The 14,311-nt window shown below is 40.5% G+C and overlaps 1 protein-coding gene across 1 annotated transcript; it reads left to right on the top strand.

Moving 5' to 3' along the window:
- Window positions 1-13,516: 13,516 nt before the first annotated feature.
- LOC122944726 (prothymosin alpha-like) lies at window positions 13,517-14,088 on the top strand. The gene has a single exon (XM_044303333.1). It carries the CDS (start codon window positions 13,657-13,659, stop codon window positions 14,017-14,019), a length of 363 nt encoding a protein of 120 aa, XP_044159268.1. The 5' UTR covers window positions 13,517-13,656; the 3' UTR covers window positions 14,020-14,088.
- Window positions 14,089-14,311: the final 223 nt, after the last annotated feature.

A 14,311-nucleotide genomic window follows, 5' to 3' on the forward strand; every position in this document is an offset into this window, starting at 1 on the left:
TGAGTTTCTATTCAACCTCACGTCGTTAGATTTGAGGACCACCAAGACCTCCTCACAGACTATAATCTTGTTGTCTGGCGCCTCATGAGCCAATTATTTTCTATCGAATGTTGACTGGAACAAAGTGGAACGGTGCGATAGGGGGTACAGAACCTGACCCACCAGCAACACTAGCCTGGAGGCTAGAAGAACCTGCCGGACTTTGGCACACCAAACGGACAGCTGTATCGCCTGCCTCGACCGACTCTAGCCTGGCCTGAAAGTTCAACATTAATGACGCCATGGAGTTAATGGCCGCGTGCAGTTACATAAGCGAGGTCTGAATAGTGACCATGGATACCACCTGCGGATTTTGGACCTCCGGAACTGAAGACAGAAGACGGAACAGTTCCTCCTTCCTTGCAGAAGATGGAAATGGAATGCCTCTTTTTGATAACTCTGTCATCAACTTGGGCACGGTCCATGACCTAATGATGGTGTGGAGTCTCTTGCGGAATGTGACACCACACTCCCACGGGATGATTATGTATCGCCCATCAATGATTCTTGAGACATCCTACTAAAACACAACATGATTAATACAGAAGATGAATACCCAACACCAGTTTGTGCCATCACCAGTATCACGGACCACCGATGTGCCAAGAACCGCCGTACCAGCACACGAGATGCCGTCCAGCATGCGGAGCACCCCTTCACGGAAGTGACTGAATATGGGAAGATTTGTACATAGCAGAATAGAATGTGACCTAAGTAGCGTTGCAAGCCCCGAACTAGTGTAGACTGAGACATGAGAGTGGACGAGGCACACAGTATAGGACCGTATCCTGTGGTCGTGACAGGACTTAACGTGACTGTAGACGTGACGGACGTATTGAATTGATGCCTGAAGAAGTGACAGGACTTAAACATGTCTGTAGACGTGACAGACTTATCGAATTGATGCCTGTTAATCATGACAGGACTTAAATGTGTCTGTAGACGTGACAGACGTATCGAATTCATGCCTATAGTTGTGACAGGACTTGAATTTTTTATTTTTTTTGGGCAACTGCTACCTTGCTGCTGAAATGACTGAATGTAGCTGAACATGTTAAAAACTGAGTATTAGCAACACATGCTGTGAAACCTTAAAGAGTCCCCTTGTATTATTTTTTTTTCTCTCTTCCAAACTCACACTTTTATTTTTTTCAAACCCAAACTGCCACATTATTATTATTTTTTTAACCACTATCATCTGCTGCCTGGAGGCTGCAGCAGACCAGATGAATCAAGAGCCTACCAGAAGCAAAACAGCCTTGCATGCACCCCTGCCTCACTATGAGCACGGCGGCCCGTGCAATACATTACAATGTGTCGAGAGCGGAGTCGCGCGGACTCTTGCAACCTGAGAGTCTGCCGCGTGGGGAGCCGATGCTGCCAGGCAGAAACGTTCTGGTGCGGTGTTGCTCCCTTACCTAAAGGAGCCGACATACCGCCGACCAGACTGAGAGGACAAAAGACCACAGTAAGTCACTTACATTCATGAATCAGGAAAAGCAATGCAACCGAGGTCCCTGTGCAGCCAGGCATAAGCCTGATGGGACTGAATATAGCCTATGATGTAACAATACCTGATATATGTATAAAACACTCCTCATAATTTTTAACCCCTTTAATTTATTATTATTTTCTTTTTTCCTGTAACACACCTTCCCCCCCCTCTTTTTTTTTTTTTTTTTTTTTTTTAACTGTAATACTACACAACCATAACCAGAATGTATCAAGACATGACAGGTAAATATAAGCTGTAATAACACCACCGACCAGCAGATGGCATGCTGGGACAACCTAAGTCAGCAGAGCGCAGCTCTGAACACATGGAAGCTGGCTCTGCCACCCGCTGAGACCTGTAGGCAACAACGTGCGGCGTGTCGATGCCGATCCCTCCCCCCTGCCCAGGAATGAAGCCGCAAGGCCCCGATCTTACCGCTGGAAGACGTGAACGCTGGGATGTAGACGTCGATGCCGATGAGAGGAGGAGGCTGCGGCTTATAAGCAGTATAGCCCCGCCTCCCCTCACACAAATGCGGCAAATAGCCATTTGCCTAAAACATATATATGTTTTCAGCCATAATATATTTACACATATTATTATATATTTAGAATATATAATATATTATAATTTATGTAAATATATTATGGCTAAAACATTAGTAGTAGTTTCCCACATATTATGCATTCATATATATCAGAAGTATGATTTTATATATATATATATATATATATATATATATTACAGACCAAAAGTTTGGACACACCTTCTCATTCAAAGAGTTTTCTTTATTTTCATGACTATGAAAATTGTAGATTCACACTGAACGCATCAAAACTATGAAATAACACATGTGGAATTATATACATAACAAAAAAAGTGTGAAACAACTGAAAATATGTCATATTCTAGGTTCTTCAAAGTAGCCACCTTTTGCTTTGATTACTGCTTTGCACACTCTTGGCATTCTCTTGATGAGCTTCAAGAGGTAGTCACCTGAAAGGGTCTTCCAACAGTCTTGAAGGAGTTCCCAGAGATGCTTAGCACTTGTTGGCCCTTTTGCCTTCACTCTGCGGTCAAGCTCACCCCAAACCATCTCGATTGGGTTCAGGTCTGGTGACTGTGGAGGCCAGGTCATCTGGCGCAGCACCCCATCACTCTCTTTCATGGTCAAATAGCCCTTACACAGCCTGGAGGTGTGTTTGGGGTCATTGTCCTGTTGAAAAATAAATGATGGTCCAACTAAGCGCAAACCGGATGGAATAGCATACCGCTGCAAGATGCTGTGGTAGCCATGCTGGTTCAGTATGCCTTCAATTTTGAATAAATTCTCAACAGTGTCACCAGCAAAGCACCCCCACACCATCACACCTCCTCCTCCATGCTTCACGGTGGGAACCAGGCATATAGAGTCCATCCGTTCACCTTTTCTGCGTCGCACAAAGACACGGTGGTTGGAACCAAAGATCTCAAATTTGGACTCATCAGACCAAAGCACAGATTTCGCTGGGCTAATCTCCATTCCTTGTGTTCTTTAGCCCAAACAAGTGTCTTCTGCTTGTTGCCTGTCCTTAGCAGTGGTTTCCTAGCAGATATTTTCTACCATGAAGGCCTGATTCACACAGTCTCCTCTTAACAGTTGTTCTAGAGGTGTGTCTGCTGCTACTCTGTGTGGCATTGACCTGGTCTCTAATCTGAGCTGCTGTTAACCTGCGATTTCTGAGCCTAGTGACTCGGATGAACTTATCCTCCGCAGTAGAGGTGACTCTTGGTCTTCCTTTCCTGGGGCGGTCCGCATGTGAGCCAGTCTCTTTGTAGCGCTTGATGGTTTTTGTGACTGCACTTTGGGACACTTTCAAAGTTTTCCCAATTTTTCGGACTGGCTGACCTTCATTTCTTAAAGTAATGATGGCCACTCGTTTTTTTTTCCTTAGCTGCTTTTTTCTTGCCATAATACAAATTCTAACAGTCTATTCAGTAGGACTATCAGCTGTGTATCCACCTGACTTCTCCACAACGCAACTGATGGTCCCAACCCCATTTATAAGGCAAGAAATCCCACTTATTAAACCTGACAGGGCACACTTGTGAAGTGAAAACCATTTCAGATGACTACCTCTTGAAGCTCATCAAGAGAATGCCAAGAGTGTGCAAAGCAGTAATCAAAGCAAAAGGTGGCTACTTTGAAGAACCTAGAATATGACATATTTTCAGTTGTTTCACACTTTTTTGTTATGTATATAATTCCACATGTGTTAATTCATAGTTTTGATGCCTTCAGTGTGAATCTACAATTTTTATAGTCATGAAAATAAAGAAAACTCTTTGAATGAGAAGGTGTGTCCAAACTTTGGGTCTGTACTGTATATTTAGGGGATTAATTATTTAATGAAATATCATTAAGAAGATGTGAATACCCCTTTAATGTTAAGTTTCTTTCACAAACTATCAATGTTTTTCTGGTAAACATTTAAAATAGATTAACAATAAATATATTCCCCATATTGTAATTAAGAAAAACAAATTCTTATAATAAATTCCTATGATATGCTTAGAAAATAGATTTTTCCATTCTCTTCAAAATTTCTTTGGTAAAATGCCTTTAATAACAATTTCAATAAGGAAACAATGTATGATCAATTGCATTATGGAAGTAATGTTTTAAAATGTACAGAACCTAAACTTTCATGGCCATTTTGATCTCCTGTCAATATTTCTACTGTTGAGATAATGGTTTCTTGCCCATTATTTCAGATCTATAATTCAGTTCGAACAATTCATTCTAAGACACATGCGGAACTAATGTAATGACCTTGTATTCTGTACAGGGATATGTTCCAACTGAGAAAAAGTGATATGTCCATAATGCTGTAATTGCAAAAGACACAAAAGTAATGATTTTTTTTAAACACATGAATACATTAAAGCAGTTATAGACAGTGAAACATTTTCCTGCATTTTGTCCATTTACAGCATCACCCCAGAGAAATGATTATTGCTGAGAAGCGCATATTTACTGCTGTATTCTACAGGAAATGAAAAGGAACCATATAGCATATTAATAATATACTTGTTTATATTCATCTCCACATAAAAACAATATTCTAAGTAGTGGTTGTTTTGTTTTATTGTGCTATGGAAGAAAATTATATTATATTTTGACAATGTTCATAATAACTCCAGCTTATTCAGGTATAAATGTCTGATTAGTTAGGGAAAAACACTTTGTGTTATGAATGCTATGCCTGCAACATATTTCCTGCAATTTTGTTCATAAGGAAACCAAAAAATTCTATAAATATCAAATATTTCCTGTAGTGAAAATATTTGGTTTATTTTTATTTTTTTACTGTTATGTGTAGAGCACTAAAATTCTGTGGCGCTTGTTCCAAGAAACTTCACAATATATTGTAGTTTTCCTATGTGATTTTCCAGCCCTCAAATACTTTCAGGTGTCTCCAAATGTATGAAACATAATGCTATCCTTACCTTTAGAATTGTGTGCTGTTGTCCACTGTCGGTCAGTGATGATACTCGGAATGGTGTATGTTGAAATGTAACAGATAATTTTTTTTTTTTTTTTTTTTTTACATTTGGAACAACTTTCAAGCAATTTTAGGATTTGGGCAATCCTTTTTTGTAATCACAAATTTAGTGTGCAGTCAATTTTTGTAGAAAACCAATTAATTAATAAATACTGTATATACTACCTGGATAAAACACGCTAAGTAGAAGGTGCATATGCCAATGTGATCAGCTTTAAGCCAAGGACATCATTCGAGAGATGCAAGGGGCCCCATGCGGCCAGGCAACAGTGCTTGTGTTGAGCGAAGTGGAGCATTCAAAACTCGGTCCGATGATTAGGAAAACTTTGATTCACAATGAAGACGAGTTTCCTCGCGCTTCGTAGTAACAAATAAGATTTTCCTGAAATGGTGGCTGCAAGTGAAAGTAAAAAGTTAGGGAAGACAAGATCTCCCATAATGCCGTGCAGTCAACCAGTCCGCAGGTAGCCATCCCCTGTGATGTCACAGCCCTATGAAAGCCTGGTCCTGTGCAGTCTTTGCAATTGTCCTGTAAGCTGAGCATATGGAGAGATTTGGCAAGTTGGTATGCCCTAGGGACAGTGTTGCTGCAATAATCCAGTGGCCATGTTTGATCCATCTACCATGTTGGCATATGGCTTTAACGCTAATAATTTTAAAAATGAAATACCAATAGGTTTATGGTAGAGAGGGATCCTGGACCTTATGGAGAGATCCACATGGGATTATGGTTATCCCTGTTGTGGGTCCCTCCATTTGTTTGCTTTGAGGAAGGTTGTCCTGCCTCAATGCTGTGTACTATCTCTGGTACCTTCACACAGGAGGAACGCGATTGCTGAATACACCCTCATGCTCGCCGATCACTGCCGGGGGGAGTGGGATCTTGAAGAAAGATGGCTTCAGCTGCCTCTTCACACTCAAATGGATGAGGTAATTATGTTTTTTTTTTTTGTTTTTTTTTTACTGCCATTTCAGGGAAAATTAATTTGTTACCATGAAGCACAGGAAAATTCGGTTTTGCGGGAAAGTTTTCCTGAAATTCGGAATAAAGTACACTTCATTAAATTTGATTTGCTGAACGCTATTCTGGAGCATAAAAGTGGCGCAGATTAGATCAACTTGGTCTAAAGTTTTTGGTGAACAGAATTTTGCCAAATTGGAACATATTCTTGGCTTAGAGACAGACAACATATTGTGACATTGGGACAGATTTTGCTGGCATGTGGACATATTTTAAGCTTAAGCCAACAAATCAGTGTTATAAACTAGACAAGACAGTGTAAAGATACTCCAGATTTATCATCTAGCATCAGCCACTATTGTAAATTTGGTGAGTTTTGGCATCGTCTTTGTTTACTCTGTCTACAAATTAGACAGGTTTAGTAGATTTGGGCCAATAGTTTTATACTGTATAACCACAAAAATAATTAGATAACCATTGCAAAATTGATGTGGTTGATTGGAGATGGGGATATCAACCTCCCTCCATTGTACTCAGGGCCAGTTTTAGACAAAATGTGTCCCTGGGCAAAATTAAATTTTGTAATAATGTACTAACAACACAGTTTCATTCTGTCGATTCCAGCCCTTCCTCACAGATTTTCACCCCATAAAGCTTCTCACACAGTTCTTCACCATCATGGCCCCAGAATACGCCACATTCCACCTCCCCTCACAACAATGAGTTCCCCTCACTCACGGCATCTGAGAGTGTTAAAAACCGAATGACCAGGATTCCTCTTAAGGCGCGCTTTCCCCCAGTGGAGATCAGGGAAAGTACCCTGTTCTAAAAATGAGCCACACCCTGTACTAGGCTTCCAGGCTCATTGTTAGTATATCCCAGTTCAGACCACTGGATGGCAGCACTGAACTGTGATATATTGATTTCTATACAGAATAATGGAGCAATTTACATCTGATAATTGTAAGTTGTGGTCTACTTGTGGGACTGAACAAAAAGTAAAAAAAAAATAAAAAAAAAGTTTTTTGAAAATATTAAAAATAGCATTATGTGCATCTCCTCATGCGAAAACGCCCATACTATTAAAATATAAATAAAAAAGTTGGCCCATATGGTGAATGGCTTAACAGAGAAAATTGAATAAAAAGTGATCAAGTCATACACAACCCAAAATGGTATTGTCAAAAACGACAGATTGCCTCACAAAAAATGAGCCCCCACACATCTCCATGGACTTAAGTACAAAAACGTTATGAGGGTCAGAATATCGTGATGAAAAGAAAAAAAAATTTTTTACTAAGTGAGTCCTGATGAGAGATGGCTGCAGTGAGCGGCCGATAGACATCCTTAGCGGGTTTGCTGTTAGGGTTGCCACCTTGCCCAACAAAAAATACTGGTTACACAAGTTAAATATGTGGCGTTTTACTCAATTTTTTTCTTAATGAAATCAAACTTTTCACTGTTGGGGCGACTTATTTATTTATGTTTTATTTAACATCTATTTTTAAAATGTGTTTTTGCGGAATTCAAACTCACAACCTTCTATATTAAAGGAAGAATCTTAACCACTGAGCTATAGAGCTCTATATTAAACTGTTGGAAATATATTATGGCTAAAAACCTGAGTTGTAGTTTCCCCTGAATTCTGCATTTATATAAATCAGAAGTTTAATTTTATATATTCTTTTAGTAATTACACATTTATTTTGTGTCATACATTTCTTTTATAATTACAAAAAAAAAATATAAAAATATACTTCTGCTAAATATGCATACCTAATACAAGAGAAACGTATATGAGGTTTTTCAGCAATAATTAAGCATTGAGATATATAGCTCACTGGTTAACGTTAATGCAGATGGTTGTGCAAATCCCCACAGAAACATTTCAAAAATAGAGTCTAAATTAGACTTATATACACAGGATGCCCCCAAGCATGGTCACTATACCCCTTTCATGTTCATAACACTGACTCCATATATGGACACAGCCATATGTTGGACAAATCTAAATTCCCCTCAAACGAATGAGGGGAATAGAGAATGGAAAAGAAAGGGGTGCACAATAGGATAGTATGTATATACAGATAAAATGATGTAGTGAGGATTGTGAAGGCTCACCTTTTGGGGTTGTGCTAAAATAGGCACAACCCTATTGAAGGCTTGTATTGATGGGATCTTTCTGCCGGAACTGCAGCCGCAGACTATGTGTTCTTTCAGATGGGATGTCCAGTCCCCCAAAAAGAAAAGTTGCAATAAAAGAAAGGAGGTTCTGCTTCGGCGCAAGTCCACAATGGAGAGAATCTCAATGGTATAAATTCTTCTTCTTGATTGGAAACAACGCATTTCGGGGATTAAAACTTCCCCTTCATCAGATTTCATAAAATTACTATATATGGAGTCAGAGCAGGGACTCCTAAACTGAAAAATTTCCCACTCTTATTGAACTTCCACAATTCTTAATATTTTATTAAGTGGAAAAGTTGGAAATAACTGGGTCACTCTCTTGAATATTACTGTTCAAAAAAAATATGTTTTTTTCTCTAATGTTCATATTGTAATGAAAATACATTTTGTTCCAGCATGAAAAGAAATGTTCTTTCTTATACATGCTAATTGTTTACCCTTTTGACTTTTCTTTGGTTTAATTAAGTGGATGAAAAAATAGGGAAATATAGTAATTTAATTATGTAATTTAAATTATGGAAACTCCCAACTGGACTCACTAATCTAACTCCACAATACTAACAGTCTTTCATTCCTATATAGAATATATACAGTGAGGAACTGGAGTCCTGACTGTTCAATGATCTGCCAGGACTGAAGCAGGGGGCCCATTAGAGGATTGGGACCCTGGGCAATTGCAATTTGCCGGCCCTGATTGTACTCTACTATATTAAACAGGTTATCGTACAGTAGTTTAGATGAGCATATGGTTCCCAGTTATGTGACACAATTGAATTACATTAATCTAAGACCTTGGCTTCAAAACGTAGAAATGTAAATGCTGACCAGAGTTCCAGAAATTGTGATTAGAAGTATATAAGATTCCCAAAAGCAAGTCAAGCATTATTTTATGAATTTCCATCAGGTATATACTTCAATACAATAAGCCAACAGAAAAGAAATATAAATACATTTATGTATATATTTAATGCACATTGTATTAAAGGGAAACTATTAACCTTCAGAACATTAACTCTCTGAAGCTGAACATTACATTTTGAAAACTCCTGGAATCCTCATTAACATGCAAAATACTGGTAGCTTTGCCATTCAAGGCAGTACAAAGACATTACAAAGCAGACCAATTTCTAAAGTAAATATTGGCCAAGAACAATGCTGACTATAATCCACTACATGCTAATTCCAGCAAATATTGATATACATCCACTTTCCTATCTTAAATGAAAGTTTTTCATACAAACCATTACCAGTGTTTGCTGGTGCACTTAAACGTCCACAATTCTTAATATTTTATTAAGTGGAAAAGTTGGAAATAACTGGGTCACTCTCTTGAATATTACTGTTCAAAAAATTTTTTTTTTTCTCTAATGTTCATATTGTAATGAAAATACATTTTGTTCCAGCATGAAAAGAAATGTTCTTTTTTATACATGCTAATTGTTTACCCTTTTGACTTTTCTTTGGTTTAATTAAGTGGATGCAAAAATAGGGAAATATAGTAATTTAATTATGGAAACTCCCAACTGGACTCACTAATCTAACTCCACAATACTAGCAGTCTAGGAACAGAAGTATTCAAACACCCTGCAATTTTGCAAGTTCTCCCACCTAGAAATCATGGAGGGGTCTGAAATGTACATTGTAGGTGTATTTCCACTCTGAGAGACAGAATCATTTTTTTTTTTTAAATCGGGAAATCACATTGTACGATTTTTAAAGAATGTATTTGTCTTGCACTGCTGAACATTATTTGAACACCTGAGAAACAGCAAGAATTCTGCCTCTCAAATACCTGTTACTGTGCCTTTAAAAAGTCCACCTCTACTCCACTCATTAATCTAACTTAGTAGCACCTGTCTGAGCTCTTTATAGACACCTGTCCACCGCACAGTCAGTCAGACCCCAACTACTACCATGGGCAAGACCAAAGAGCTGTCAAAAGACACCAGAGACAAAATTGTGGACCTCCACAAGGCTCGAAAGGGCTACCGGGCAATTTCCAAGAAGCTTGGTAAAAATAGATCAACTATTGGAGCAATTGTTGGAAAATGGAAGATGCTAAAGACAACTGTCAGTCTCCCTCGGACTGGAGCTCCATGCAAGATCTCACCTCGTGGGGTATCACTGATGATAAGAAAGGTGAGGAATCAGCCCAAAACTACAAGGGAGGAGCTGGTCAATGACATGAAGAGAGCTGGGACCACAGTTTCAAAGGTCACTGTCGGTAGAATACTACGCCATCATATTTTCAAATCATGCATTGCACAGAAGGTTCGCCTGCTCAAGTCATCACATGTCCAGACCCGTCTTAAGTTTGCCTATTACCATCTAGATGATCCAGAGGAGGCATGGGAGAAATTCATGTGGTCAGATGAGACCAAAGTAGAGCTTTTTGGTCTAAACTTCACTGGTCGTGTTTGGAGGAAAAAGAAGGATGAGTTGCATCACAAGAACACCATCCCTACTGTGAAGCATGGGGGTGGTAACATCATGCTTTGGGGGTGCTTTTCCTCTACTTTCCTTATACATCTTGACGAAGCTGGGCAGTCACTGTCCTGTCTTTAGGAGTGAGAGGTAGGGACTTTTAGTCTTATGGGTCTGAGGATTAGGGATATATATCTCTTAACCACTGTCCTTGCTACTCCCTCCTTCACACTCGCATTTAGTCATTCCACTGCTTATCCACCATACAGTTCTGGATGACTAGGCATAACTTTATATAAGTGTTGTATGTACATTGCACATTCAAACTATTTTTGGGCTCATATTTTTTACCACGTATATTTATTAAATGTTAAGTTTTAATATCGGTTTACTACCCCATGTGATATCATTTTATCTTATTTGGCTACCGATACAGTCATCAAGCTTTGACTATTGCAATTTAGTTGTGTGATATTAGACCTCTGTAATTGCAAACAAATGCTTCTGTACCTAATATTAACACAGATTTTCTCAGGTGTTCAAATACTTACCGTATTTTTCGCCCCATAAGACGCACTTTTCCCCCCAAAAAATCGGGGGGAAATGCCCCTGCGTCTTATGGGGCGAATGCTGACAATTTAACATCGCTGGATGCAATGTAGCGTGAGCTGGGGCCGGGGGAGGGACTGGGAGGAGGAGCTGGGGGCCGGGAATAGCGGCGGGGCGGTGCAATCAGTGTAGTATAGCACCGCCCCGCCGCTCCAGTATACTAATATTAAATGTCTTAGTCGATTAAAATGTATTATATATGCCCCCTCACTCCTATATTGCTAATCGTACCTTAAATCCTATTCCTAGGTGCTGTAATGCAGGCTGGGCGGGCGGCAGCGTAACTCCTTGATGTCACGTGCCTGCGCCGCCTACTTTATGAATGAAGCAGGCGGCGCAGGCAAGTGACGTCAGCGAGTGACGCGCCGGCCGCCCGGCCTGCATTACAGCACCTAGGATGAGGATTTAAGGTTCGATTAGCAATATAGGAGTGAGGGGGCATATCTAATGCAATTTAATTGAATAAGACAATATTAGTATACTGGCGGCGGCGGGGGGGGGGCTATTGGATGATCGAGTGATCCGCGGATGGCACAGTTAAGGGGGGGGGGTCTGTGGATGCCACTGTTATGGGCTGGGGGGCTGTGGATGGCACTGTTATGGGCTGTGGGGCTGTGGATGGCACTGTTATGGGGTGGGGGGTCTGTGGATGGCACATATGTAACAGTGCCACCCACAGATCTCCCCTGTAACAGTGCCATCCACAGATCCCCCCTGTAACAGTGCTATCCACAGATCCCCCCCCCTGTAACAGTGCCATCCACAGATCCCCCCCTGTAACAGTGTGTCAGTCATCCACAGATCCCCCCCATAACAGTGTCCGTCATCCACAGATCCCCCCATAACAGTGTCCGTCATCCACAGATCCCCCCATAACAGTGTTCGTCATCCACAGATCCCCCCATAACAGTGTCCGTCATCCACAGATCCCCCATAACAGTGTCCGTCATCCACAGATCCCCCATAACAGTGTCCATCATCCACAGATCCCCCCATAACAGTGTCCGTCATCCACAGATCCCCCCCATAACAGTGTCCGTCATCCACAGATCCCCCCCATAACAGTGTCCGTCATCCACAGATCCCCCCCATAACAGTGTCCGTCATCCACAGATCCCCCCCATAACAGTGTCCGTCATCCACAGATCCCCCCCATAACAGTGTCCGTCATCCACAGATCCCCCCCATAACAGTGTCCGTCATCCACAGATCCCCCCCATAACAGTGTCTGTCATCCACAGATCCCCCATAACAGTGTCCTTCACAGATCCCCAGTAATAGTGCCACCCACAGACCACCATTAGTTCCAAACCCACCAAAAGCACACCTTTTGGTTAAAAATAATTTTTTTCTTATTTTCCTCCCCAAAAACCTAGGTGCGTCTTATGGGCCGGTGCATCCTATAGGGCGAAAAATACGGTATGTTCAGCAGTGCAAGACAAATACCTTCTTAAAAAATCACACAATGTGATTTCCTGTTTTATTTTTTATTTGATTTTTATATTCTGGCTTTCAGAGTGAGAATTAATGTGAATTTCAGATTCCTCCAAGATTTCTAAGTGGAAAAACCTTGCAGGGTGTTCAAATACTTCTGTTCATCACTGTAGAGCAGGTATGGCCAACCTGCAGCTCTCCAGCTGTTGTAAGACTACAACTCCCACCATGCCCTGCTGTAGGCTGCTAGCTGTAGGAAGTCTGGGTATGCTGGGAGTTGTAGTTTTACAACAGCTGGAGAGCCTCAGGTTGACCTGTAGAGTATTAAATGTTTTATATGATTTACAAATTTTTCACGTTTCACATTTTTCAGTCAATTTAAATGGAAGGCAATTTTTTTTTTTTTTTTTTTTTTACATTCATATACATTATTTAACATGTTCCTGAACTAGAAAAATTGTCCTTGATTCCTTCACCCACCATTTTATTACCTGACTACCCGCCTATGTCTTCTCCTTTCCCGCCTATGTCTCCTCCAGGAAAAATAGTAAATTGCGACAAAATTTATGCATGAAAGACAAACAAAAAAAACATCCAAATCACTTTCTGTCTATCTTGGAAAGAATATATATATTCGGTGGCCTCGGTGGAGTAAGAGCCGGTTATTATGTGTCAGCAGCAGTTGCTGTTTGACACCTTAATACTTAGTATGGCTGTATAGCTGATCCATACGGCTCTTGCTGGTAGTAGTCAAAGTGCTGGGTGGGTGACTACTCCCCGTGTTCCAGGCCAGGTTTTGACAGGCATAAAAAACAGCCAGCACGAGTCCTCTCGCCACACCGTCGTGGGTTCTGGTGTCTTCCATCATCTCTTCTCCCTCCTCTCCTGTCAAGTCTTCTTCTCCCCCCTTCTTTTATTTTTATTTAGTTTTCATTGAATTCGTTCACCGAACTTCCACCAACATGGCCGATACCGCTGTCGATACCACCACCGAGGTGCCAGTGACCAAGGATCTCAAAGAAAAGAAAGAAGTAGTAGTAGTAGAGGAACCGGAGAAGGCAGAAAAAAATGGCAGCGGCGACGCTCCAGCCAATGGAACGGAAGAGAACGGTGCAGATCACAGCGAGGAAAACACAGAGGACCCTGAAGAGGAAGAAGATGAAGCCGAGGGAGAAGGAGATGAAGAAGAGGAGGAAGGTGAAGGAGAAGAGACAGAGGCAGATGGTCATCCTGTAAAACGCGCGGCAGAGGATGAGGAGAAAACCGAAACTAAAAAACAGAAGACAGAAAATGGAGATTCCACAGAAGTTAAAGAGTCTGCTTAATCCTTCCTCCTCGTTCCCAGACATTTTATAGCTTAAGTGACATGGTTGAATTTAAACAGTAGAAAATGTGCTTTACAGGGAGTGCAGAATTATTAGGCAAGTTGTATTTTTGAGGATTAATTTTATTATTGAACAACAACCATGTTCTCAATGAACCCCAAAAACTCATTAATATCAAAGCTGAATATTTTTGGAAGTAGTTTTTAGTTTGTTTTTAGTTTTAGCTATTTTAGGGGGATATCTGTGTGTGCAGGTGACTATTACTGTACATAATTATTAGGCAACTTAACAA

The sequence above is a fragment of the Bufo gargarizans genome, chromosome 1 (assembly GCF_014858855.1).
Source record: "Bufo gargarizans isolate SCDJY-AF-19 chromosome 1, ASM1485885v1, whole genome shotgun sequence".
NCBI lineage: Eukaryota > Metazoa > Chordata > Amphibia > Anura > Bufonidae > Bufo > Bufo gargarizans.

Excerpts from the sequence above, each read along its gene's own strand:
- LOC122944726 (XM_044303333.1), top strand. The coding sequence starts at position 13,657 with ATGGCCGATACCGCTGTCGATACCACCACCGAGGTGCCAGTGACCAAG.